Source organism: Vipera berus (genome assembly GCF_964194415.1).
Source record: "Vipera berus genome assembly, chromosome: 3".
NCBI lineage: Eukaryota > Metazoa > Chordata > Lepidosauria > Squamata > Viperidae > Vipera > Vipera berus.
The window spans coordinates 86278164-86305530 of record NC_138204.1 but is presented as its reverse complement, the minus strand read 5'-3'; the positions used below and the strand labels follow the sequence as shown (position 1 = coordinate 86305530).

The window sequence follows — 27367 nt, the reverse complement described above, 5'->3', positions numbered from 1 at the left end:
CAACGATTATTTTAAAACTCAGCATCTGTCAGCCACAACTTTTAGGTTCTATCATTAAAAAAAGTAAAAAGAATAATCACACAGGTTTTGAGACTAATGAAGATTTTAAAAATAAGGGTTTTTTTAAAGTGGGTACAAATTGTGACCTTAGTTTGGTCTTCATGTGGTCACTGCTTCAGATAGCTACATATATACACAGGACTGTCTGTCAAAAAACACAAAACACTATAATAGGCAGAAAACTATTCCTGTAAGACTTGAAAAAACATGATTTACATCTGAATTGCTTATCGTGTTGGAAATTGAGACACGGTAAAAGAGTACTAAGAAGAGGTAAAACACAGCAAGAAAACAGGAAGGCATTCTTAATCACAAATATCAAAACGTATATCAGAATCTGATGCCAAGAATGTATGTTTAATGCTTATAACTGTCTCTTCCATTCACTTACTGTCAGGGGCCTGTGTAAGTCATTACGTGACTGCCAGGGAGTCAGGGAGTGGGGAAGACTTGCATACCAGCACTCACCGGTATGAAAAAATTAGCTGCAGGTTGGAAGCCACCTAGGCCCACTGGGCCATAGACCCTCTCCCCACCCCACCATGCCTGGGTCCACTTGCCTTTCCATCACCTCACTTCAACCCCATTCAAACCCCATTATCACGATGGTAAAGAAGGTGCCTTCTCCAAATTTGGAGAAAGGGCCTTCCAAACCATCATGAGAACATGATGCATTTGCTAGCATTTTTTCTTCTGGAGATGAAAATACTATTGAAGATGGCATCCTGAAAGAGCCTACTGAGAGCCATTCAGAATGCCAGCTTGGCTAGCTTTTTCATCAGATCTGCGATCTGTTCCCCCAGCACATGGGAGTATTTCCCCTCCCTCATGGAGGGGAGGGAAAATCCCTTGGCCTGCTGGGGGCATGGACCTCAAATGGTCCATCCCCTCCATTTGCAACTTTCCTTGCTGGCTCCCACAGAAGCTGGCACAGAAAATTGCAAGTGCAATCACATAATCACCAGGTACTTGGCAATTGGTCGTAAATGCAAACAGGTTGCCGAGCATCCTAAATGCAATCATGTGACTGGAAAAAGAGTGGCATGAAGTTTTACGATGCCCAGAAGTACTTTACAGGCAATAAAGCATCCATTCCATTGCTGTTGTGACTGTGAATGTTTATTAAAAGAACAGTCCTAAGTCGAGGACTACCTATATTTGTCCAAAACAGATTTCCAGCTTAATCCAGAAGCAAACCTTATTTCTGTATTTATTATATTTTGCCCACTTTCAAGAAAAAAAAGCATTGTCTGATTTATTCGTGTATCACATTTCATTTTTTTGAAAGGCATACAGTAAAAGCATAAAGAATGAATCCAGCTGTATGACAACCTCATTCATATGGAATTCACACTAAATGCAATCTCTTCCCTTTGACTAAACATGAACTTCCAGCATTCCTACATGCAAGCTGTGGAATCCTCAGGGAATCAGAAGGTTAATTTTGGTGGAGCAGTGGGCTAATGCCTCCTTAAGTAACACCAGCTGCCTGCAATTAGTGCAGGTTCGCATCCCACCAGGCTCAAGGTTGACTCAGCCTTCCATCCTTCCGAGGTAGGTAAAATGAGGACCCAGATTGTTGGGGGCAATAAGCTGACTTTGTAATAATGCCGCTTGGGGGTGTGTGTGAAAGCCCTAATAAGCAGGCATATACATAGAATGAAGGCTACTGCTAAGCTTGTAAGCCGCCCTGAGTCTTCGGAGAAGGGCGGGATATAAATGGAATTAAAATAAATAAAATAAATAAATAAATAATTTTGAAGTGGCAAATCTAACAAAAGAAAGATCTCAAAGGTTTTTATTGCTGCCATATTCTCTTTCCAATCACTCCTAACCAGTTGCTTTTCTGTCAATAGGCTGAACAAGGTCATAATATCTATTTTCTGGTGTCATGAAAGACAGCAAATTGTTAATTCTTATTGAGCTGCCTCCAAGCATCCTCATGTTTACAGTTAATCCCAATTAGATTCTTTGATAGCTAATTTGCAGACGATAACCTACATAGTTTAGACTGCAATGGTTAAGTGGTTTAGGCAGTGATTTTTTGGTAAAAGAAAAAGGTGCCGGAACTCACACATGTCATACAACCCACCTTGCCTACCCTACAAGGTTCCATCCAAACAAGGTGCCGGAACTTCGTTCTGACCGTTCTATGACAAAAAAAAAACACCTGGGTTTAGGTACCAAAGGTAAAGGTAAAACATTTCCAGTTGTGTCCAACTCTAGGGCACAGTGCTCATCTCTGTTTCTTGGCCAAGGGAGCCAGAATTTTATGTGGTCATGTGGCCAGCATAACTATATGTCAAAGACACATGGAATGTTGTCACCTTCCCACCGAAGTGGTATCTATTAATCTACTTTCATTTGCAAGTTTTCAAACTGTAAGAGCTGGGCCAAGGAAAGGGAGCTCACCCTGTTGCACGGTGCTTGGATCTTGAGCCCAGGCTGTCAGTTTTCCAGCTGATAAGTTTAATGTCTTTAACCGCTGAACCATCATACCCCCATAGGTAGCAAGCATGGTAATATTTAATGCCAGCAACAAAGAAAGCCGCCTATGTGATAACTCATTACTTGAAATAATGTGGTTCACCCTGAATTTTATAGATCTTGATTTTCACCTCTGCCTTAGTTCATAATACTTTAGTTTCCACTTGAGTTCACAGCAACTACCTATCTATGAAAAATAAACTGAGAGCCAAAGTTTCTTAGGACAAAAGCAGTGGTTCTGTCAATGATCAACAGTCACTGGGTTTCAAAGCCATGAAGAAAAGTCCATTAGAATATACAAAAAAATGGAAGAAGGAACAATATATTTAAACTACCAAGGGTATATGTGGAAATGATTCCTGGGGTTGACAATCAGCTATTCAACAAGACTTCAGTCTAGTTGCAGTAAATTTTCTTATTTAGAGTACTGTGTACTGCCCTGGTTCTGAGAGATTTCAGAACAAACCAATCCTAGCAGCAAATTAAGTCACGTAAGTTCTGGACAATGAGATTTACTGCAGATTCCCAGTATGGAATGTTTGACACCATTCCATTTTCTAGGTATTCAAAGACACCGTGCTTTTCATTATGGCATTTCTGTTTTGTTATGTCAGAGTAGGGATTTTTAACTGTTACTGTCATGTCACAGATAGGGATTTTGCTGCTAAGTAATCTGGAACTTATACCAACAATACATGCAAAGTGAAACCAAAAAGTCAGGCAAAAAACATCAGTCATGATATTTTCTAGAAAACCTGTAATATGGTTGAGAAAATTCAAAATGGGGAAAGCTGTTCCTTATATAATAAAAGTTAACTAGAATTAATTAATTAATTAATCACTTTTTAAAATCTTCCTCAGAGGGACTCTGGGTGGTCTACAAAAATTTTAACTTATAGTTAAAATCAAACTGTCTGATTTCCTTGCTGCAGTATAAGTGCTAGATATAAAAATGCTTCAGCTCAAAAGTAGGACCAATATTCACATGCACAAAATCCCATAATTTACATGCAATTTTATTCCTTGGCCTGTCAAGGTGGAGTAGTATTGAATGCTGAAATGGATTCTCAAACAAATTCTTGAAAAGTTGCTGTCAAAACCAAAGCTCAGAAGACCAAATTTTGACTCAGTATAAGGAAACTTTAAGGGATGCGGTGGCTCAGTGGGTTAGGACGCTGAGCTTGTCGATCAGAAGGTCGGCAGTTTGGCGGGTCGAATCCCGAGTGCCGCGTAACAGAGTGAGCGCCTGTTACTCGTCCCAGCTTCTGCCAACCTAGCAGTTCGAAAGCACGTAAAAATGCAAGTAGAAAAATAGGGATCGCTACGGTGGGAAGGTAACAGCGTTCTGTGCGCCTTTGGCGTCTAGTCATGCCGGCCACATGACCACGGAGACGTCCTCGGACAAGCGCTGGCTCTTCGGCTTTGAAACGGAGATGAGCACCGGCCCCTAGAGTCGGAAACGACTAGCACGCATGTGCGGGGGAACCTTTACCTTTTACCTTTTTAAGGAAACTTTATAAGTGTAGTTCATTATAACCAGGTCAGGTTTAGGGAGAAAATAATGAAAAGAAACTGAGCTTTTGATTTCTGTGTTTCCTTGACAATATTTTTTCCCTTGCGATCCAATTCTAACACATTTGCAAGTGTTACTTATCTGAATAATCTCAATACATAAAAAACATGGTGCACAGTTTAGCTTAGCTCTTGGTTATAGATAGAATCAAGCTCTTTAAGTATTCCTATCTAATTTCTTCCCCAAGCAAAGGGTATAAAGAAGAATGAAAGGTACATGGCTTGTCAAATGGATTAAATCAAGAGGGATGGTAACCTGGCACATTGCCTCATGTACAATTATCAAGAAATATGACCCCATGGAAATTTGTACGCATGGAAGGCCTCAAACAATGAACGGATTTAGGATTATATAAATCACAATAGTCTGTAGTATAATCACATGAGAGAACGAACCTGCAAAGCTTATTATACTGAATACCCAGGTGGAGAACAACAGTTGTTGCTGTACTCAGAATTACCACTCTTGTAATCAATAACAAGAAAAAAAGAACAGTTGGGCAACTTGTATCTTATTATGTTCACTTAGGCAATGTCTAGATCAATAAAGAGCATTAAGCCTCATACCTCTCTTGGTTGTGCATACTCAATTTGCCCAGTGTATGCTGAGGAGGGATTTGGTCGTACATTCACATTCCTTAGCAGATAAATATGCATATCATTTGCAGAGTCATCGTTTAAATGCCAAACAAATCTCTACAATCTTGCAAAAATTGGAAGAAAACATTCCACTAAAGTAGCATTATTATTTGCTGCAGATTGTTGTATAGATAGCTAAATTTTATCTTTAAGAAAGGAGACAATATAAGCAAAGTGATATAGGGCTATTATGCATGAATACTGTATGTCCACTAAGATTTAAACCAAAGATAGTTTTGGAGTGAAAAATGTTATTTCTCTTCTACTTGTCAAATCAAAGGCATTTTAAGATTGGAAAGCTACCTTCCTGCTGAAAATCTGATCAATCGCTTGACTAAAATGAAAATAACAACCAAAGTAGATCAACTATATAGGTAGTCCATGACTTACGACCAGAATTGAGCCCAAAATTTCTGTTTCAGAGCAAGGTAGTTGTAAAGTGAGGTTTGCCCCATTTCACGACCTTCCTTGCCAGTTAAGTAAATCACTGCAGTTGCTAAGTGAGTAACATGAATCTGGATTCCCCTTGACTTTATTTGTCAGAAGGTCACAAAAGGCAATGACATGCAACTGCCATAAATACATGCCAGTTGCCAAGCACCTGAATTTTGATCACATGGGGATGCTGCAAAGGTCGTAAGTGTGAAAAACAGTCATAAGATACTTTTCTCAGTGCCATTATAACTTTTTTTTTAATTCCATTTATATCCCGCCCTTCTCCGAAGACTCAGGGCGGATTACAAACTTAGCAGTAGCCTTCATTCTATGTATATGCCTGCTTATTAGGGCTTTCACACACACACCAAGCGGCATTATTACAAAGTCAGCTTAATTGCCCCCAACAATCTGGGTCCTCATTTTACCTACCTCGGAAGGATGGAAGGCTGAGTCAACCTTGAGCCTGGTGGGACTCGAACCTGCACTAATTGCAGGCAGCTGGTGTTACTTAAGGAGGCATTAGCCCACTGCCCCACCAAGGCTCTGGTGAATGGTCACTAAATGAGTGGTTGTAAGTTGAGAACTATCTGGATGTCAAATAGTTACCAATGGTATCTTAATGAAATTTGCTTGTAAAATATAAGTATTGCAATATCTTAGGTCAAGATCTTTCCTATACACTTTGGAGATAGGTACTATGTCAACTGAAAGCTATTTTTCTAACATCACCTGAACAATAATGTGAACTTTAAAAAAAGTTGAGATCCAGAGAGATCTTAACTCTTTTATTAGGCTCATATATTCAGACTTGCTTCTGTGAAAGGCAAGTGGTGACTATGTTCCACAAAACTAACATATATTATGAGCCTTGCAACAGCACAACATAGCATTAGATTTATTACTGTCTTAGATAGGGACAAAGTTAACTTTCCAGGTGACAAGAATTCAATTCCTTTAGTAGAATCTGTTGCCTCATTCTCATAGCAGCCAGACAGAATTTGGCTACATGTAAGCAACAGTGCTCTTACAGCCTATCAGAAGAAAGTAGGCATACTGAACATCATCTCTGCCTGGTTATTCTTTTATGAGAAATCTAATGAACTTAGCAAGTACGTTTCTGTAGAAACTGCAGTCTAATAGGATGTGTTGTCCTCTGTAGTAAGGGAGTCACATGGGCAAAGGAATGCAGAGAAAGGAATTTTTCAGTATTTACCATCAATAATTGCTGAAGGCAATGCACCAAACCTAGCTGAGACAAATGGTCTACAATGTATATAATTTGTTAAGGACTGGCAGGAATCAGATGGATTAGTAACAAAGGTAAGGCTTCAAGATTTAAGTTGCCTTAAGTTGCCTCATGTTAATATCTTGATACAACCTTACATCAAGATTTTCCTTCCTCTTCAATGTTCATTTTCTGTACTGCCTCACTTAGAGAAGTTGTATATTGCCCATATTTTTCTATCTTCCAGGTAGATTGGAAGTTATCCTTGTTAATCAGGGAAATCAGCCATCCCACTCCCCCAGGATAAACATTTGCCATCAAGAGATTAAGCACTTTTCTGAGAAGGAGCTTTCTCCTACTAAGACTATCTCCATATGGGATAAATCCAAGTAATGAATTAATAACTAGGTTAAAGAACTGGGAAAAAAATCTCAGTGAAATAATATTCCTTGAGCAAAAAGCGTTCACCAGGTTTAGATCACACCATACCAAGCATTACATTAGAAGAGTTATTCCATCTATATGAAGGATATCACCTCAAGATAATGCTAGTCATCTGTTTTTCTAAACTGCATGCATTAAAATAATATTTTTTTTAAAAAAATGAAACAAGTTTATGGATTTAACATATCAAATATTTAACACCAATTTTTCATTATTATTTTTTTCTTCCAAAAAACCCTCTTAAATTGAATGCTTGAAAAGCAGTTTTGTACATATGCTTCTAAAATAAACTACTGAACTGCAAAGCAAACATAAATAATTATCTCCTGGAGTTACAGTTAATTCTGTATATACTAAAAAAATCCATTTGACCATGCTATTTGGTTAACGGCTAAAGAATACATAGACAAACAAATAAACAGAGGCAGAGGTTGTTGAGACAATGTTGATTCTGCAATCTGATGACATTAATTTAGCATAAATAAGTGCCCTAAGGAATTCTGTTACTTAATGATTATATTGAGATTTTGACTCAAATTAGTGACATCTCTTAAATAAAGCACTCCTTAGGAATGTGATAATTGTACTGGAACATATTGATTCAGGTTTTATTAATTCTGTTCCTAATGCAACATAGCATCTAATGCCAAAGCTAATGTTATTTCATAATTTCATCATTCCAAAGAAACACACACTGAGAATCAGTTGGTTTTAGTGGTTAAGAAGTTGGATTAGCTTTGGGGAGACTCAGCTTCAACTTAATCTTCTGCCATGGAAATTCATTTAGTGACTTTCAGCCAGTCACTCTCTCTAAGTCCACCTTAAACTCCTGCAGTAACACTGGAATAATCACAATTTAACAAATAAATAAACATTTCATGTAGGGAAACTGGTCATTTCCAAATTAAGTCTGATTAAAAGTAGATAGGCAATGAATAAAAACCAAGTACTGTATATCGCCTGCTAAGACAGAATTCATGATACAATAATTCCTACAAAAGCAAGTATAAAAAGAAAAAGGAATTCCTACCAATTCCAATAAAGATTGCTTTAAAACCATCATCCTTTAAAGCACTGAGTGTCAGTCCTTCCACTGAAAGGCCTGTTCCACAGATAATCTGAAAGATAATATTGGGAAGGTCTTCGTAAGTTTACCAGTCACTTTTAAAATTTATTTATTTTTTCTAATTTAAATAAAGAAATTAATCTAGATAAATGTATTTACTAATTTATGTTGCCACTTGCCTCACAAGTAAGAGACTTTGGGTGGCGTACAATAAGATAAAAATAATAAATTTCTGAAATCGTTAACAAGTATTTAAAAGTTGAAGAAGTATAAAAACAGCTAAAACAGTATTTATTTATCTGATTTTTATAGCTTCCCATCACACATACATTCAAGATCAAATTAAGAAGCTTTGTTTTGGTCATTCAGTTGATTATTCAAGGACATAATGGACCACTTAAAGTCAACATAACCTTTAAAAGATGATCATAGACCTGGATCTGTGCCAGAGTGTTCAGAAAACATATTGTGAAAAATCCTTAAAGGTGTTTAGTATCAGCTATTTCTGAATGCAACTGAAGTTTTGTACTTAACAGCAAAATCAGTGTGACTTGAGTTTCACAGACATGAAGGAACGCTTGTTCCTGTGTCACCCTATCATATATTGAGGTCATATTCAACAACGGTCTTCCAGGTACCTGCGCAATCTCAGATAGGCTATCAGAGAGATGGCATTCACTTCATGAATTCCTTTCACAGAAATACTTTCCCCCCCCCCCCCCAGAATCTGGAATATAAATTTGTTCTCCAAGCCATCATTTTTTTAAAGGATGTTCTAATTGTAATAATAATTTCAATGTGTTTATTTTTTTGTAATTTTTGAGAAAAATACTTAAATTATAAATAGTTACTCTTTATTTATAAATAGATAAATATTTGATTTAGGTCACACTTTACTACTCTGACAAGTATTTAAGGGAGAGCATAAAACCTAAAGAATAAAAGCAGTACGTAACTTATTTTAAAAATACACACTAAAATTAACACTAAAATAGTGTTAGAATATTATAATCCATTAACACCCTGGCAAAGGAGATCTTTCTTTACAGAATTTTCCAAGTATTGTGGGGAGGGGGAGGAGCACGTGCAATTCCCAAGAAAATACATTTTATATCTTGGGCATAATGCAGTATAACAGCAGTTCTCAACCTTTTCTTCACAAGAGACATCCCCTCCTTAAATACCTTTTGTGGCCATGGACCATGGCCATGGGCCCCCAAGACTTAACTCAAAATTTAAATCATAACATTTCTTCAAGCCTTCACAGGGGTCCCCAGACCATATGTCAAGAACCACTGCAGTAGAAGACAATGGGAGTTTCTTCAAAAGGGTCCCTCCTACATCTGCCAGAGAGGTTTGCAACAGGAGATGTAGTACACTGGATAATCAAACCCTAATAGTTAAAGATTAAGGCCAAGACTTTAAATTGTTGCCTCATAAGCAAATGCCAACCAGTGCAGGCTATTTTGAACAGCACATATTATACTTTTTCTTATACAGTGCTGTGAGTTATATTTATATGCAACGGAAAAACAAGGCTATCGTATTATTTAGCCTAGTCTTGTAAATTTTAAATTCTCAAATTATTTCCAGAAAAGAATTATAGACAAAATAACAGCACCCTGTGTGCAAGAGAGTATAATATTCTTCACCTGCATGCACATAATTTGAAGCCTAAGGGCCAAAATGATTGTAAGTAAAACATGCTTGTAAGATTGTAAGTATCAACATACAGGTTGCTTTTAATAATTTTATCACCCAGTTTGTACTGTCATTTAAGGGCAGACTGTTATAATCAAAAGCAGTTTAAAATCTAAAGTTTAAAAACTTTCATCACAAGACATACCACATTACTTCTTTGTAGGAAAGTTTAATTATAACTAATATTAATTCCTATTTTAGTTCTTTTTGTTAACATGTGCAAAAGAACTGTGTGAACTGTGCATTTATAACACACACACACACACTCACACACATGGACAAAAAATATCCTGGATTATTTTTTTTACCTAAAATTTAATCTGTGAAAGGAAAAGACGTGGGGAAAAAAGCAGCAAAAGCCACCCATGATTAAAGAAATAAAATCCTTGCAATAGCTACACTGAACCCCTAAAGCAATTTAGGTATTTGTTTCTTACAGACAATTAATCACATGCAGGCAAGCCAGATGAGCTATTGATTGCCCTTTTCCCAACTAGTGGCATTCAGACAGCAGACAGACAAATGCCGCAAGCAAGGAAAAGCATCTTCCTTCCTCAGCCTTGTGTAGCTTTTAATTGTTCTTTACTAAGGTCCATGACATTTTGCTGTTAAATCTTTAACAGTGCTCTGGCTCCTTTTTCTGTGAGCTATACCAAGGCAGTTTATATTTTTCATTACCTTCACTCCGAGGTCCTTCATAAGCCTAGTTTCAAAATGTACTACATCATATGGTAGCCGGAACTGGGGAATTTCAGATGTGCTGGAGAGAACAAATAATAATTTAAAAAAACACCAATGAAACACTTCTTCAGCCATTTTCTCAAAAGAGAGAGCTTCTTGGAAATAATACATGCTAAAAACAAATAATAATAATAATAATAATAATAATAATAATAATAATAATAATAATAATAACAACAACAACAACAACAACAAGAAGAAGAAACTTAAGTTAAAGTCACACACACACAAATAGGACCAAGCACGCTTCCAAATTATGGAGCTTCTTGCTGAGGAAATATCTATGCAAGTAGGCCTTTTTTTTGGTCAGAATTGTTAAGCAAATCAATTTGATAGCTAAACTAAACTTTAGATCAGAATGACGTTATCCTATCATCATTCACAGATGGATAAATTCTATCACAACATTCTTGACCCCAAAATGTGTCATGACTGCTGCTGAAAATACAGATTTCAGGGATAAATATGTTCAAAATGTATTGTGTAAATTAAATATATATTTAAGTAAACAATAAATGCCAATTATTTATTTCATTTTGGATAGAACAAATTTGTGGTTAAAAATTGTTTCATTAATTAAGATAAGGAATGGAATAGAGTTGCATTCAGCTGCATTGAAGGCAACTTAATGCTATCCACAAGAGATAACCATATTAAGGCTTATGGCAAGTTGGGAATATTTGGGACAAGGAAGTCTATCTGAAATATGGAAAGCATATCACAAAATGGCTGCATTATATCTGTGGCCCTTCAATAAATATCCATTGATGTATTGAACCAGGAAATGGGCGGCATATAAATTTAATAATAAATAAACAAATTTTCCCACCTTTATTATTTTTATAAATAATTTAAGGTAGTGAACATATCTAGTGCCTCTTTCTCCTCCTAGTTTTCTCACAACAACTCTGTGTGATGAGTTGGACTGAGAGACAATGATTGGCCCAAGGTAACCCAGCCCTCTTACATGCCAAAGGCAGGACTAGAACTCATTATCTCCTGGTTTCTACTCTGGTGCCTTAACCACTAGACCAGGGGTAGGCAACCTTGGCTCTTTTGTGACTCATGGACTTCAACTCCAAGAATTCCTGAGCCAGCATGGCTCAGCTTGGAAATTCTGCCTTTCCCCTCAGCATGGCTGGGCTCAGGAATTCTGGGAGTTGGAGTCCATGAGTCATAAAAGAGCCAAGGTTGCCTACCCTTGCACTAGACCAAATTGGCTTTTCTGGTGTGGGATACATTTCCACAAAATTCTGGTGTACTCTGTGTAAGCCTTGGGAAATGAAACATATGCTAGATGCTGGGATTTTTCCCCCCCAGCATGTCAATTTCCATTTAACTCTTTTTAAAGGTAAAGGTAAAGGTTCCCCCGCTCATGCGTGCTAGTCGTTTCCGACTCTAGGGGCCGGTGCTCATCTCCGTTTCAAAGCCGAAGAGCCAGCGCTTGTCCAAGGACGTCTCCATGGTCATGTGGCCGGCATGACTAGATGCCAAAGGCACACGGAACGCTGTTACCTTCCCACCGTGGTGGTCCCTATTTTTCTACTTGCATTTTTACGTGCTTTCGAACTGCTAGGTTGGCAGAAGCTGGGACAAGTAACAGGCGCTCACTCTGTTACGCGGCACTCGGGATTCTACCCGCCAAACTGCCGACCATCTGATCGACAAGCTCAGCGTCCTAACCCACTGAGCCACCGCGTCCCTTTTTAGTTAAAGGCATATTTAAAACAAAATAAGATTCAAATGAAACAGGATGGTAGATGGCAACGAAAGTATCTAGCATTATATTGTCTGCCTCTGACTAAGGTTGAATGGGAGACAAACATGCTGAAAGCTTTTTAAAATGGTTAAAATGGAATAGAAGAATCAAAGAACGGCATATATAAGTTTATATTTATGAGTACAAGAAGACCAAAATCCCTTTTAATCTTGTCTACCGAATGGCATGAAAAGGATTGCTGTCTGTTCAAAAGCTGGACAAAATAGGGCCCAAATTGCTGACTGGGGAACAAGCGAACAGAAGATCACATTAGTTAAAAAACTGGGTTGGACTTTTTTGGAACTTACAGAGGGTTGCTATAAACCTATAAACCATTCTCTGCATAATCTCAATAACTTGTTCAAAGACTCCACAGTAAGTAAATGTACTTGCAAGTATAAAGCAAAATAATGACATTGAATAATAACAAGCAACTAGAGTTTATTAAAATTGTCTACTACTGTACATAAGAGAAACTGCAATGAGAGGGTATTTTGTATTTTTTTCTTGTCCAAATATCTATTAACTGCCTAATCCAATTTTCTACTCTAAAAAAAAAAATATTTTGTAGCCAACTGAAAAAAGCCACTTTAAGAAGATTAGCATAGAAGTTGCAAGAACCTTGTTAAGAAGACATATCTTTCTCTTCCTAATAATTTTCCAGGTTTTTGACAGTAATAAGATTTTACTTAATGCTTTGGATTTGTAAATTATCCTGAAACTTATAGGTATATAAATATATATAAAAAATAGCAAGCCTAACATATAATAAATTTAAATGACCGAATGTATTATTGTCCGTGTGTGTGTGTGTGTGTGTGTGTGCTCAGAACGGAGTTCCGGAACCTTTTTTTGATGGAACCTTGTAGGGTAGGCAAGGTGGGTTGTATGACATGTGTGAGTTCCGGCACCTTTTTCTTTTACAAAAAAAGCACTGTATATATATACACGGGACAAATCTTTTCTCCTGTTTCAGCCTAACCCAAGGCCATCCACAGGCAGTAGTCACAATAGTGACAGCTCATATTTGTGTAAATTTTTTGGATTGCTAACAAAGAATTAAAGGTAGACTAATATGGCCATTTCAAACTTATTTGTTCTCATCAGTCAGCCATACCCTTCTGAGATTCGAACCTGGGCCGATTGCACATTAGGCAATTGTTCTAACCTTTAGGCCACTGGCTCTTTCTCGCTTTGTTAGCTGAGAAGCAAGGGAGATATGTGTTAAGTGTTTGTTAAGTATTTAGAATACCTTGCTAGGCCCCAAACATGGGACAAATCTTTTTTCCTGTTTCAGCCTAACCCAAGGCCATCCACAGGCAGTAGTCACAACAGTGACAGCTCATATTTGTGTATTTTTTTTGGATTGCTAACAAAGAATTAAAGGGAGACTAATATGGCTAAATACTTAACAAACACTTAACACATATCTCCCTTGCTTCTCAGCTAACAAAGCGAGAAAGAGCCAGTGGCCTAAAGGTTAGAACAATTGCCTAATGTGCAATCGGCCCAGGTTTGAATCTCAGAAGGGTATGGCTGACTGATGAGAACAAATAAGTTTGAAATGGCCATATTAGTCTCCCTTTAATTCTTTGTTAGCAATCCAAAAAAATTACATATACACACACACACACACACACATATATATGTGTGTGTGTATATATATATATATATATATATATATATATATATATATATATATATATATATATATATATACAAAATCATATCAATTTAGTGCTTTTCAAACTATAGTCTTCTAATTGCCATGATCTACCAAACCTTTCCCATATTGATTGCTGATCATCAGATCATGTCATACACCATTCCTGCTCCCTAAATTTACTGGCAGGCAGGTGGTTCTAAAAAAATGGATTAATGGCTGAAAATTGAAATGCATGACAGTACCAGTAGAGAAAAAAGTAAGACTAGGAATTAACTTCATTAGATTTTGTTGGGCTGGAGATCTATTCATTCCTCTGACTTGGTATTCACATTTTTTTTTACTGGAGAACATTCTACAATTGATGCTAAAAGTTATCATTATAGTATACATGTTACACATAAAATAATTCAGATGGTCAAGATTTAAAGGTTTTTTTAAAAACCTTTAAAAATAAGATATGATAAGTACATATAAATGAAAGTTTTATTAACTTATTCACTGAAAAATGAGAATTTCCACACTTAAAATTTAGATGTATGTATGCTAAATATGAAGGGACGCGGTGGCTCAGTGGGTTAGGACGCTGAGCTTGTCGATCAGAAGGTCGGCAGTTTGGCGGGTCGAATCCCGAGTGCCGCGTAACAGAGTGAGCGCCTGTTACTCGTCCCAGCTTCTGCCCACCTAGCAGTTCGAAAGCATGTAAAAATGCAAGTAGAAAAATAGGGACCACTATGGTGGGAAGGTAACAGCGTTCCGTGCGCCTTTGGCGTCTAGTCATGCCAGCCACATGACCACGGAGACGTCCTCGGACAAACGCTGGCTCTTCGGCTATGAAACGGAGATGAGCACCGGCCCCTAGAGTCGGAAACGACTAGCACACATGTGCGGGGGAACCTTTACCTTTACCTTATGCTAAATATAGTAATTCCTGCTTTTTCTAAATATTTATGGAGTGATTCATTGTTTCAGAGATTATGAAGCACTGCATAAATTTATACAACAAAAATATCAGCCACAGTATTGTTTTAAAAACTATTATTTTAAAAAAGTCAAAAAATAGATATCCTTTAGGAACATATGATGACATTTGTGTGATTTTTCAGAATGCTTCATTTCAAGTGGTGTTGATGAAACATTACCTCAAACCACCAACGTAGTTTTCTTTTTCAAAAATGGTGATGTCTGAATAGCCCAGTCGAGCCAAAAATGTGGCACAACTTATACTTGCAGGTCCTGCTCCAAGAAGAGCAATCTTCGTACGGTAGGATTCAGGCAAATCTTGCGATGGTGGCAAGGAGGGATTTCGAATTTGAGGAATATTGATGGCTTTGAATATCTGAAAAGTGAAATACTTACATGGTTAACAAAAAAGTGAAATACTTACATGGTTAACAAAAAAGAGAACAGCCCTTGTATCTCTCTGGCATATGTATAACGGTATTAAGTCACCAAGTAGGCCACTACATCTCAAGAGATGACCAGTATATTCGTCATCCAGTAGACACTTATTATTAAGACTCTATCATGAACTGAAGATAACAATTAATTTAGAAAACTTCTAGTAGTATATTAGTTAATTGTCTGTGATATACTTGAATCCTCTCCACTACTCATATAACTTTCTGATATTCAGAATAAGCTTGTGGAGGAGAGTTCGCTATTTATTTTTATTTATTGGATTTTTAAAATTCTTTTATTACTTTATAAATAGCTCAATGTGGCAAACATACCTATTATGATTTACTCTCAAATGAACTTTAAATGGACCTGTTATGCTTCTGAGATGCTATTAGATATCTAATAATGGAAACAACTGGAAGGATATGTAAAATCCCTTGGCTGCTTGCCTTTAATGTGCTCAGTCAAAGAACATGACGAAGATTTTGTCTTCCAGTAATCTGGACACGAAGTAACACATGAAGCAAAACAGGAGGAAAAACATTAAGGAATCAACTGTGGTATTTCAACTAAAGCAAGTTTTCCTGAAAGTAAATTGTAAAGACCATTTGCAGTTTCAGCCAGTGATTGCATGCTTTTTCTCACTGTCCTTTAGATTCTTCTTTTGTATTTTTATATTATATACTGTTGTAATGCTATTATACTGTTATTGTACTGTTGCAGCATTATTATATTGTTGTTGTATTTTTGGCCTTTTATTGTAAGAAGGAATTGTAAACCTCTCAAATTCCTGCTGGACAGTAATTCCAAATATGTTGATCATCTGCATAATCACGCAGAAGCATTTGATACCACTGATCATGTTAAACTGCTGGAATTATTAGTAATTTGGGAATAAGAGGTACTGTTCTGCAATGGTTGCATTCCCATTTGCAAGACTGCCATCAAAAAGCGATAGTGGGGAACTTATTTATTTTTTGGGTGGGTTACATGTCTCTCCAATCTAGCACTGAATCCTCACAAGAATAGCAGGGCGAATTTCTCCATGTAAACAGCCAGTAAACCTTGCACTCATGGTGTTACCTAGCCAGGTAATGAAACATCTCCAAGAAAACAATCAAGCTCAGAGAGCACCAAGAATGGAGCAGTTCAACCCAGATGAGGTACAGATATTCTCTTCTATTGGATAATTGAATTATTTCTTGATTTACTAGTATATCCAGCCTTTTCTTTAAAACCCAAAATAGCAAACATTGAGCTCGCTCCCCCTATTTGTCCCTCTAACAGTAACCCTGTGAATTAAGTGGAGCTGAGAGAAAGCAAGTGGACCAAAGTGCCTCAGTGAGTTTCTCAACTAATAGATTGAGGGTATCAAATGCTATGACGAAATCTAGTAGCATTAATACTGATGGTTTTCCTTTGCTACTAGCCAAGTACTGATACTGGGTGGGGGGAAAAAGCTGTTAAGGAATTTGTTGTGCAGAGGTCTCCTTGTGCTACCAAGGAGTTGCACAGACAAGGAAGGGCACTGAGAGCAGTAAAAGTCACACAAGAATACACTGAGTTATAAAAACAAAAAGTAGTTTACTTTTGAGGTGGTGTAAGAACAAAAATGCACAGTCAAAAATAAACAGTCCAGGTCATAAACAATAGCAACAGTCCAAGTAGCAATCCAAACTACAAAGTCTTCTTACCGGTCCAGAGGTCAATACACAGTTCAGGTTTACAACAGTAGTAAACCAACAGCAGAGCAAAAACAGTAATAGTAGAGATCAGTGAATTCAGAGAGAGAGAAGCTACGTTCCTAGCTTCCTCTTATGGCCATGAGAACACTTAAACACCCATTGGCCAATTAACTTCTTAAAGTCATAGCATTATGGTTAATATATTTTCAACCCAACATTGTAGGCTAACACCATATGCCTAACAAAAGCAAACTGAAGTTAAAATAAATTGTTATTAGAAATATGGAGAAAGGTAGCTTTGTTATTTCTAAAACCTACGTATGTTTGACTGCCAATGTTATGCACTATAATCCTAGGCGGCTCACAACAAAACAACAATAAATAAGCATCCATACCAAGAGTATTATGTTTCAGAGAATCTGGAAAAATATATGCAAAAAAAGAAGAATTGATCAGCCCAGATCCCTTTTAAGTACAGAACAGCAGTAAAAGGATTTGAAGAATACATTGTACAGGAAGTTTCTGAAACTCTTACGGCTACCACTGCTTCAGTAGCTGGAGAAAACTAAAAAGTAGATGACAAATAGCTCAGAGCAAGATACCATGCATGAGTCCTGCAAGCTTACAACATTTTAGTTTTAGATAAAAAAAATTTTTTTACAAAGGCCTGAGACAGAGAAGAATATTTGATAGGAATGTTGGCAATGATGAAGATTCATAGGGACTAAAAGGTAAAGGTAAAGGTTCCCCCGCACATGTGTGCTAGTCGTTTCCAACTCTAGGGACCGGTGCTCATCTCCATTTCAAAGCTGAAGAGCCAGCACTTGTCCGAGGACGTCTCTGTGGTCATGTGGCCGGCATGACTAGATGCCAAAGGCGCACGGAACGCTGTTACCTTCCCACCGGAGTGGTCCCTATTTTTCTACTTGCATTTTTACATGCTTTCGAACTGCTAGGTTGGCAGAAGCCAGGACGAGTAGCAGGCACTCACTCTGTTACACGGCACTGGGGATTCGACCCGCCAAACTGCCGACCTTCTGATCAACAAGCTCAGCGTCCTAACCCACTGAGCCACCGCGTCCCTCTCATAGGGACTAAAACATAGCAGAAAAGGCTGTCTGTAAAACCTGGCTTGAGCTAAAATTAAATTTCAGTAAAGCCACTATTCACCTTATTCCAACAATGGGGGCAGGGAGTAGAGCAAAAGTAAAATCAATTTCCAAAGTAGGCCCAATTGTACACAAACACATTTCTTGCTTACACAGAGAAGAGAGCCAGCTTGGTCTTTCTAGCTAGTTTGCACCTGGCTAAAAACAGGAGACCATGAGTTCTAGTCCCGCCTTAGCCATGAAATCCAGCTGGGTAAACTTGGGCCATTCACTCTCTCTCAGCCCAATTCGCCTCATAGGGTTGTTGTGGGGAAATTAGGAGAAAGAAGGTGTGTTGGGTATATGCCCCACCTTGAGTTATTTGTAAAAATAATAAAAGTAGGAAACAAAGAAATAAATAAAAATGGGGATGGAAAGCTCAGCATGTTTTGTTTCTCTAACTTGTTTTCTTTTATATAAAATGAGGAATTGGATGACCAGGATTCATCCAAGGGAGATCTTGCTTCCTCTCCATGGATGTGTAGATCTCTCTCCCTGTCTCTCTTTCTCTTTTTTTTTCTCTCTCTCCCGCCCTCCCTTTCTTTCTTTCTTGAGAATCTCACATGCAACACAGCAAGTACCTCAGTATTCTTTAACATCTCCTGTCACATCAATTTTGAATGAACTTCTCCACAACTCCTAAGTCTACTCACATACTGTGTTCCACAAAGTTCCACAAAAGCTAAATGTAAGGTTGGTTGTAATCACTGGATTATTTGTATGCCTTTAAAAAGAAAAGGGGGCAGATTTAAATATTAAAAAGCAAATGCTAGAAATAAAGAGGCTTATCAACCATAATGATTTACGTTTGCAGCACCTTGATGCTGAACATTTGCATTTATCTACCTGCAATGCCAGCGTGATGTCTTGTTTTGTACTGTGTTCCTAGTACAGCTAGTCAATAAGTCTCCCACCCTATGCACTTAATCTGCTGGCACAGTATGTTTTCAATTGGGCTGTAAATCTTACGATGCACAAAAAGCAAGGACCACAAACCATTTAAACTGCCACACTGAAGACAAAGGGATTAACCCAGCTTAATTGGTTTATAACAACACCGTTAAGTACTTGGGCAGGTTTCCTACTGAATGCTTAGGAAAGGCTGCAGGTAGATTTGAGACTGTAGTTCAATGACTAGTTTGAGCTACCAAGAGTACTACAAAATCCGCTAATTGCTGACAGAGGAATTCTCTATCAAAATTTGTGTTGGTGTACTAAGAAGCAAAAAGCTGTACCTTAACAGGGAGAAAGAGAAAGTGCTAAAAAAAAACACACAACCTAGAACAAGACATGTGCATTACAGGTTAGCAATCTATAGATCCCTTTTTCATTAACGTGGGAGCCAAGAAACCACTGTACATTTTTTTTTAAAAAAATGAAGGACATAACATGTGGCCAGACTCTTGGTACTGTATGTTCAAGCCATCCTGGATACCTCCTTTCAACCGTATAGAGCAGCAAAAGATTGATAGCAGTGAATAAAGTCAAGGAAAATTATCTACCATTACTGATGATAACCTTGATAAGTTTTTGGGCAACCTTTATGTTGCCTGTAATGGAGTCTCCAAGCTATTGTTGGAGCCCCAATCTTCTCAAACCATTCATACAATGGGAATTAGACCTAAACTCATGATAGGTAGATTATCTATTTTAACAAGTTCCCCCCCATCCATCCTATTATTTAGAAGCACGAACAGCTAATCAGGCAGATTCACTGGGAAAAGATTCAAAATTAATGAGAGGAAATCATATTCATGTGGCTCTTTTTTTTATTTACTTAGAAAGGTTTCTTTCCTACCTACATTCCACAGAGTTGTATCTGATAAAATTTAACAATGGAGTTCATTAGTACAACATGATACACAGATGACCTCCAATTTTACTACCTTCCAAAATAAATTATGGATAATCATGAATAAAAACCAATGTACTGCCTCTAAAATACTTTGGATTCAAACTTGGAAACTGAAGCTTTTTTCAGACGCAGTTCACCACATTATTTTAGGCTGCAGTATTATCAGTATTTTGTCTGTTGCCATATTCCTATCTTCTGTCAGACATCTGTCAATAAATGTAATAGCTATAAAAAAGTTCAATATTTTAATTCTAAAAGATTTTGCTTATTGGGTATTATAGAAATGTGATTTGAATACGACAGATTATTGTCCTCTATAATTTCTATAATACATAAAAAGTCATTAAGAACCCAACACAAAACATCTAAATTTCACAAGTTATGAACACAAAAAAGATATAAAAAGTGCACACATTCTAATATCTATCTGTACACATATGTATTTCAATCCATTTTAAATTATGTAGCCACACTGCTCAATTGTATTAGAACCGTGATAGCAATAGATCATTTTAAATAAACTTAAAATTCTGTGATGAAAATTATTCTGAGCTATTTATCCTATGCCTGTTTCAATATCAATCACTGGGCCAGGCCACAACATTTTAATAGGTTTATAAAGATTTTTCAAGAAGAATTGTACATATTTAAGAAAATCCATCAGGGCATAATTTTTCCTATTAATCACATTAGGACTAAAAGGAGACACAAATGAAGGCTTAACAGATATTACTAGCATTAACAGAAATGCAGCATCCAGATCATTGGAATATTGTCTTCAGTTTTGAACAAAGAGGACTGTTAGAGACACTGGCCAAGACAGTGGGAAGAATCAAATGTTAAATTAATTTGGAATCCCTACGTGGGCACAAAAGGGTGAAGTCTAACACCCCTCAAATGCTATTGAAGCTTATCGAATCTTACCCAGGTGCAAACTATCAGTCTAAGAAGACTCTTCATTTGTGGATCTGATTGTTCATGTCTGACAGGGACAAAGACAAGTTGAAGCTTGTTTAGAGGAGAGCTATCAAAATGAGGTAGGTAAAATGAGGACCCAGATTGTTGGGGGCAATTAAGCTGACTTTGTAATAATGCCACTTGGGGTGTGTGTGAAAGCCCTAATAAGCAGGCATATACATAGAATGAAGGCTACTGCTAAGTTTGTAAGCCACCCTGAGTCTTCGGAGAAGGGTGGGATATAAATGGAATTAAAATAAAAAAATAAAAAAAAATATAGAGGAAGGCAACCAAACCCTATGAAAAGCAGTTGAAGTAACAATAGCAATAGCATTTAGACTTATATTATCACTCCACAGTGTTTTACAGCACTCTCTGAGCCATTTACAGAGTCATCATATTGCCCCCAACAATCTGGGTCCCCATTTTACCAACCTCGGAAGGATGGAAGGCTGAGTCAACCTTGAGCCCATCAGTATCAAAACTCCTGGTTTTGGGCAGAGTTAGCCTGCAATACTGCATTCTAACTACTGTGCCACCGTGATTCCTAAAGTAATACTGGCACATCTCCCCATCTAGTCTATTTTTTAGGAAATTTCTCAATTTCTCAAATTACTGCACAGTTATGTTGTTTCCAGGATTTGAATCAAGTAGCCAAGAAGTACAGTGAAAAGTTCTGAAGTCACTTCTGCCAGCTGTTTCAGTATCCTGGGTATTAAGTCTTCTGGTCTGAAAATTTGAATTAGATCTCTAGGGCTTCTCCCAAATAATTAAAACTAGATGGCTCTAAGTTCACTCAATCCTTGCTTAAAATAATACTGGCACATTTTCCTCATCCAATCTATTTTTGGCTCATTAAGGAAATTTCTCAACTGATCAAATTACTGCAGAGTTATGTTGTTTCCGGGATTTGAATCATGATGATGGAATATGCATATGCACCTGCACTCTAGCCACAATAATGGAAAAGTGATGAGATGTATGTCATAATATCACAATGCAAATCCCACCCTTCTGTACCCAGATGTTAGTATATAAGGAGTAGGATTGCATCAAGGCATCATGCTGCACCTTTTGCTACTTAACTCCCCTCCCCACTTGCCCTCCCACAGACACCTAAGAGATTTTGTATGAGTAAATAGATAGAAGCTAGGAGCTTGGTAAAAGAGCAACCTAACCTAAAGCAGAAAAGGTCAGGACTGGAATATTGAAAAATGAAAGCAGCAAGCTATATGCTTTCTGAATGTGTATCAGTATACTGCATGTATGTCCTACTTGAAAGGAAGCAGACAACAGCATAATGGCATTCAAGACAGGCTCTAGATTAGTAATCTTAGCTTGTATAGAATAATGTCAACATACTGGGGATAAATTAGGTTTTTGTTGAATTTGTACCATACTGACCAATATATATACCAAAACTGACCAGTACTGTTCTTTTTATTTGCAGGGAATGCTCGATGTAGCTCAAGCTCTTCTAAGCTGGTAACTTTATCTATACTTTCTTTATCATACTATGAAAACAGTAAGTGAAAGCCTTGACTAACCAAAATTATGACGGATGGCAGGGGCCAATATTTATGGGATTATCTGGTATAGCTGTGGTATATGAGAAACTGAAACATGGAATGTATTGTAATATACACAGAGTTGCCCTGTGATAAGATGGACAGCCAATTTATTTATTTATTTATTTATTTATTTATTTATTTATTTATTTATTTATTTATTTGATTTGATTTGATTTGTATACCGCCCTTCTCCCCAAGGACTCAGGGCGGTGAACAGTGACATAAATATCAAAATGCACAAATACAGAAATTGAAAACAAATTAAACCCTAATGCCCAAATGCAGAAGATAAGTTAAAACAATAATTAAAACAAAACCCGTCAGACCAGACCGGATTGCTCAAACAGATAGGTTTTTAGGTCACGTCGGAAGTTGTTTGTTTATTAATAATACAAATAGCAATAGCACTTAGACATATATGGTTTCATAGTGCTTTACAGCCCTCTCTAAGTGGTTTGCAAAGTCAGCCTATTGCCCCCAACAATCTGGGTCCTCATTTTACCAACCTTGGAAGGATGGAAGGCTGAGTCAACCTTGAGCCAGAGAGAATCAAACTACTGGTAGTCAGCAGAATTAGCCTGAAATACTGCATTCTAACCACTGTGCCAGCACATTTCATTAAAGTAAAAATCATTAACTACAAAATGAAACTAAAAAATGAAAAAAAAACAAATGTACATCTGTGAAACTAAGAAAGAGGAAAGATATTATGGGTGTGAATGAAAATGCTTTGATCCTGTGGAATGGAATGGAATTGAGGAATGCATGCAGAGAAAGCTTAATTATGAAAGAATGGACCAAAATATACATCATAAGGTATTAGAATCATCTACGTATAGATGTGTTAAAAGCAGAAACATAAAGGCTGTGGACAGCCAGATGTTATACTGTATTCTCACAAGTGTGATAATGAAAGAACCAGATACGAGTTCTGAAAAAAATCAGTGCAACATTCTACGAGTAAGTTAACTAGCAGAAAACAGTATCCTACTAGGGGACTTGAATAAATGGGTTGGAATGAGATGAGAGAGTACAGAATATGTTTGGTTTATTATGAATGAGAGAATTATGAAGGATAAAACACCAATAAGGTATTCCAGTTGTGGGCAAAAGTGGATTTTGGAAAAATAGATGTGGACAAAAAGGAAGGAAATGGGGAGGGGGGAACTGAAAATGGAATATAGATAGAAAAAAATGTATTAGAATTTAGATTAATCTCCCAACAGATTGAGCGGAAAGAGACCTAAGGAAATATGATGTGGAAGTTGCCTGAAACAAGCTGAAAAGAACCACTTCACAGAATGTCAAAGGGGGAGGATGAGTTATGCCAAAAGGAAGCAGGAAAGATGATGCTCAGTGAATGATGAAATAAAAGAAGCTAAGGATGAGAAGAAATGAATATCAAGGTATGATTCCTACAAAGAAAGGTATTTATTTATTTTAAACGCTTGATCTTGTTCATCTTAGATCTAAACTCTGGGCAACTCACAACAATTATATAAAACCAAACATCATAATAAAAATAACTTTCTTGATGCTGCCAAAACAGTAATCCAACTTCACTATATCCCAGTCCTTGAGGAAAGAGACAGATTTAAACAGCATTCCAAAAGTGTAAAAAGATAGGAGGGTCTTGGGATCTCTCTCTCTCTCTCTCTCTCTCTCTCTCTCTCTCTCTCTCTCTCTCTCTCTCTCTCTCTCTCTCTCTCTCTCTGTGTGTGTGTGTGTGTGTGTGTGTGTGTGTGTGTGAGAGAGAGAGAGAGAGAGAGATTGTGGTGAAAAAATAGTTAATATTAAAAGTTGCAAATACAAGATAAAAATTGTTTTGAAAGCGGGTGAAGAAGTTTAAACTAGAGCTTCCAGGAGATGCATGGAGTGAAAAATAAAAATGATGAAAAGATTTGAGATCAACGTAAAGTAACATAATGCTGGGAGTAGTATTTAGAGATTTTTATAGGAATGATGGTGATGCCAGAGTGAAATTGAAAGAAACGCTTTTGCCATGAATGTACATGTACTTTTGTATGCAGATATGAATGGCTGAGAATCCAAACGATTTGCAGGTAATTACATAATGCAGTAAAGGCTATAGATCTGAAAATTAATGTGTCAAAGATCAAAGTAGCTGTGTTCAGTAGTAAGAATGGAGAGAATGACAATTTAATACATGGCAAAAAAAAGAAAGGATAAAGATGAATTTGTGTGGCTTTCTAAAATGTTTACTAAAAAATCCAAAACCCGAAAAACTGTAAACTCAGAAAAAGATGGTAGAAAGGGGTTGGCTAGAGTATGAAAAGAATGAATGTTTGTCATAATAAGTGAAAATATCTGTGCAAAGGAGTGTGCTTCTGCCTATTTTGTTACATGATAGTGAGAGCTGATATGACACCATAAAGGTAAGTTGAATGCAATAAGAATTAGATATTTGGGCAGGGGAATAATAAAACAAGAAGAGATAGGGTTAAGAATGAATATGTATTGAATGAATGTATACTGAATAGAAAAATGCATGACCATTATGAAAAACCTTTATGGAGGTGGTATAGCAATACAGAAAGAAGGAACAGAGTTTGGAATGCAAAGCAATTATATGAAGAAGGAAGAAAGGAATTGAGAGGAAGGGGGGAGACAAAAATAAGAGTTTTGATGAAGAAAACCTTATAAAATGTAGAAAGGTGAGAAGTTTAAAGAATAAAAGAAAATGCACACAGAGGCATATGGGATTGTTTAGCTCAGGGGTCCCCAACCTTGGCAACTTTAAGACCTATGGACTTCAACTCCCAGAATTCCCCAGCCAGTATGGCTGGCTGGGGAATTCTGGGACTTGAAGTCCATAGATCTTTAAATTGCTAAGGTTGGGGACCCCTGATTTAGCTGATCTCATCCTTGAATTTACTTGATTACTATTGTTTATTCCTTTCTGGGCCTGAAAAAAAAGTTGTTTATTCCAAAAATTAATAGTGTAATGGATTTGTGAGTAGCACACTATATAATAGCAAACTCAACACAAACTTGTAAGTGACCAAAACTTAAACAAAGACGAATAAGGTCAACTTCATTATCATAGCATGTTGTTTGTAATTGAATGAAAGTCTTATTTTATAAAGCAAGAAAGTTTCAACAAAAAATTGAAGCTCACAAAATTCAACCTTATTCAAATGAGAGTGCTATGCTCAAATTCAGTCCTAATATTCTGAAAACTCCTTGCGATATCTGGTTTTCTCATATCCAGATCAATGCTATAGTTTGAGTATAAATCTTTTCAGCACATGTATTATATTATATTATATTATTAAATCAGCACTAGCTACCTGTTTCTTGGAAACAAATTTAAAAATTGTAATTATTACTCATGTAGGACCTCATCAATCAATTGCATGAGTATAGCCAGGACCCCCTGCAGTCCAAAAGGTATCACCTTAAATTGTAAACAATCCAGCGGGCAGTTGAACAGAGTTTTCCATTCATCCCCCTCTCTGATCTTTACACGGTAATATTCCTCCCACAAGTCCAGTTTCGTAAAGATTTTGCCTTTGGCCAGGTAGACTAGCATGTCTTTCATCAGAGGCAGGAGGTAAACATTCTCTACACAGACCGTGTTTAGCCCTCTATAGTCCACACATAGACAAAGGGATCTGTCCTTCTTTTCCCGGGACAGGACTGGGGCCGCAACCCAGGGACAGGCTGGTTGAATAGGCTAGTTTTTAATAAATGAACTATCACAGTTCCTCCAGCTCCCTGGGTGTCATTGAGTACAGGTTTGGTTTTGGCAGTTTGGCACCAGTGGGATTTCTATAGCACACTCAGTAAGTCGGGGGGGGGGGTGTGGAGTTCATCTGAGCCCTTTTTGCTATACACATCTCTGAGGTCTCGGCATTCCTTGGTTATTCCTTGGTATTCCTTTTGATTAACCACATGGTAGTCAAGAGTCATGCTTTTCTGAGAGGTCTAGCTAGGGCAGTCCTTACAGTTACCTTCTAGGATGTTAATGATTTAGGGCTAGAATATTTCAAAAACATTTTCAAATATTCCATGTCTGACAGATGACTAAAACATTGGATTTTTCAAGTAGTGGCATCGTCCTGTCTTTTTTTTTTAATGTCTGAGCATCCTATTGAGTCTTTTCTTTCTTACAAGTCAGACATTTTTAATGCCTCTTATTTTCCATTAGAATTATTACATTTTGAATACAGACTATGATAGCTGGATTTTAGTTCAATAACTGAAATAATGATGAAAATGAAAAAAAAAATCAATGTAACTAACATGGTGTAGATCCAATATACATTTAACTTTATACTTGTAAATCTATCCTGAAAGTTATATGTGGAGCTGAAAACCTGAATAAATTATATTTTTATAAACGTTGTGCAGGGATTACTTTAGAAACGTAAAACTAATTTCTTAATTGCTAACAACTCTCTGATTTGTGTTCTATATGAAGAAAAGGAATCTTATCACATCTGCTTTAATTAGGTTCAAAAAGAAAAGAACTAGTGAAAAATCTCATGCATAGAGAAGAAGGAAAAATCTAAATGTACATTTTACTTACTTCTGTAGCAAATTGCTGCAGTCCACCAATATTAATTGGTCCATCCTCAGTGGCATATAAATTGCATCCTCCCACACAAAGATCAGAAGTTGGACACACCATCCCACATGATAGTCCAAGTGGATTGTCAGAAAATATCATTTTGGCGGCTCCATAGTAATTCTGCAGAAACAGGGGGGAAAAAACAACCACTGAAATATCATATTAGAGGAAATATTGAATGTTAGACAAGCTGCTTGCATTATTTTATCTGTATAACATGTGCTGCGTTAGCCATACAAAACTTCACAATACTATACGATTTCATACAAAAAAAGTCACACATTACCTATTCTTACAGATTTTAAATCCACTCTCAATTATGTGTATCTTTTAAAGACTGAAATTTTCTTATTAGCTGAGA

General features: G+C 37.0%; 1 protein-coding gene across 4 annotated transcripts in view; it reads right to left on the bottom strand.

Moving 5' to 3' along the window:
* DPYD (dihydropyrimidine dehydrogenase) overlaps positions 1-27367 on the bottom strand; it is a 611068-nt gene that overhangs the window by 407385 nt on the left and 176316 nt on the right. For all 4 annotated transcript variants that reach the window (XR_014026198.1, XM_081325991.1, XM_081325993.1 and 1 more), the window contains 4 exons: positions 26965-27126; positions 14938-15134; positions 10311-10392; positions 7896-7983 (listed from right to left, as the gene is read on the bottom strand). Coding sequence is in view for 3 of the 4 variants with exons in the window: in XM_081325991.1 (XP_081182117.1) it covers positions 7896-7983; positions 10311-10392; positions 14938-15134; positions 26965-27126 (529 nt within the window). In the remaining variant the exon portion in view is untranslated. The remainder of the gene's footprint in view (positions 1-7895; positions 7984-10310; positions 10393-14937; positions 15135-26964; positions 27127-27367) is intronic.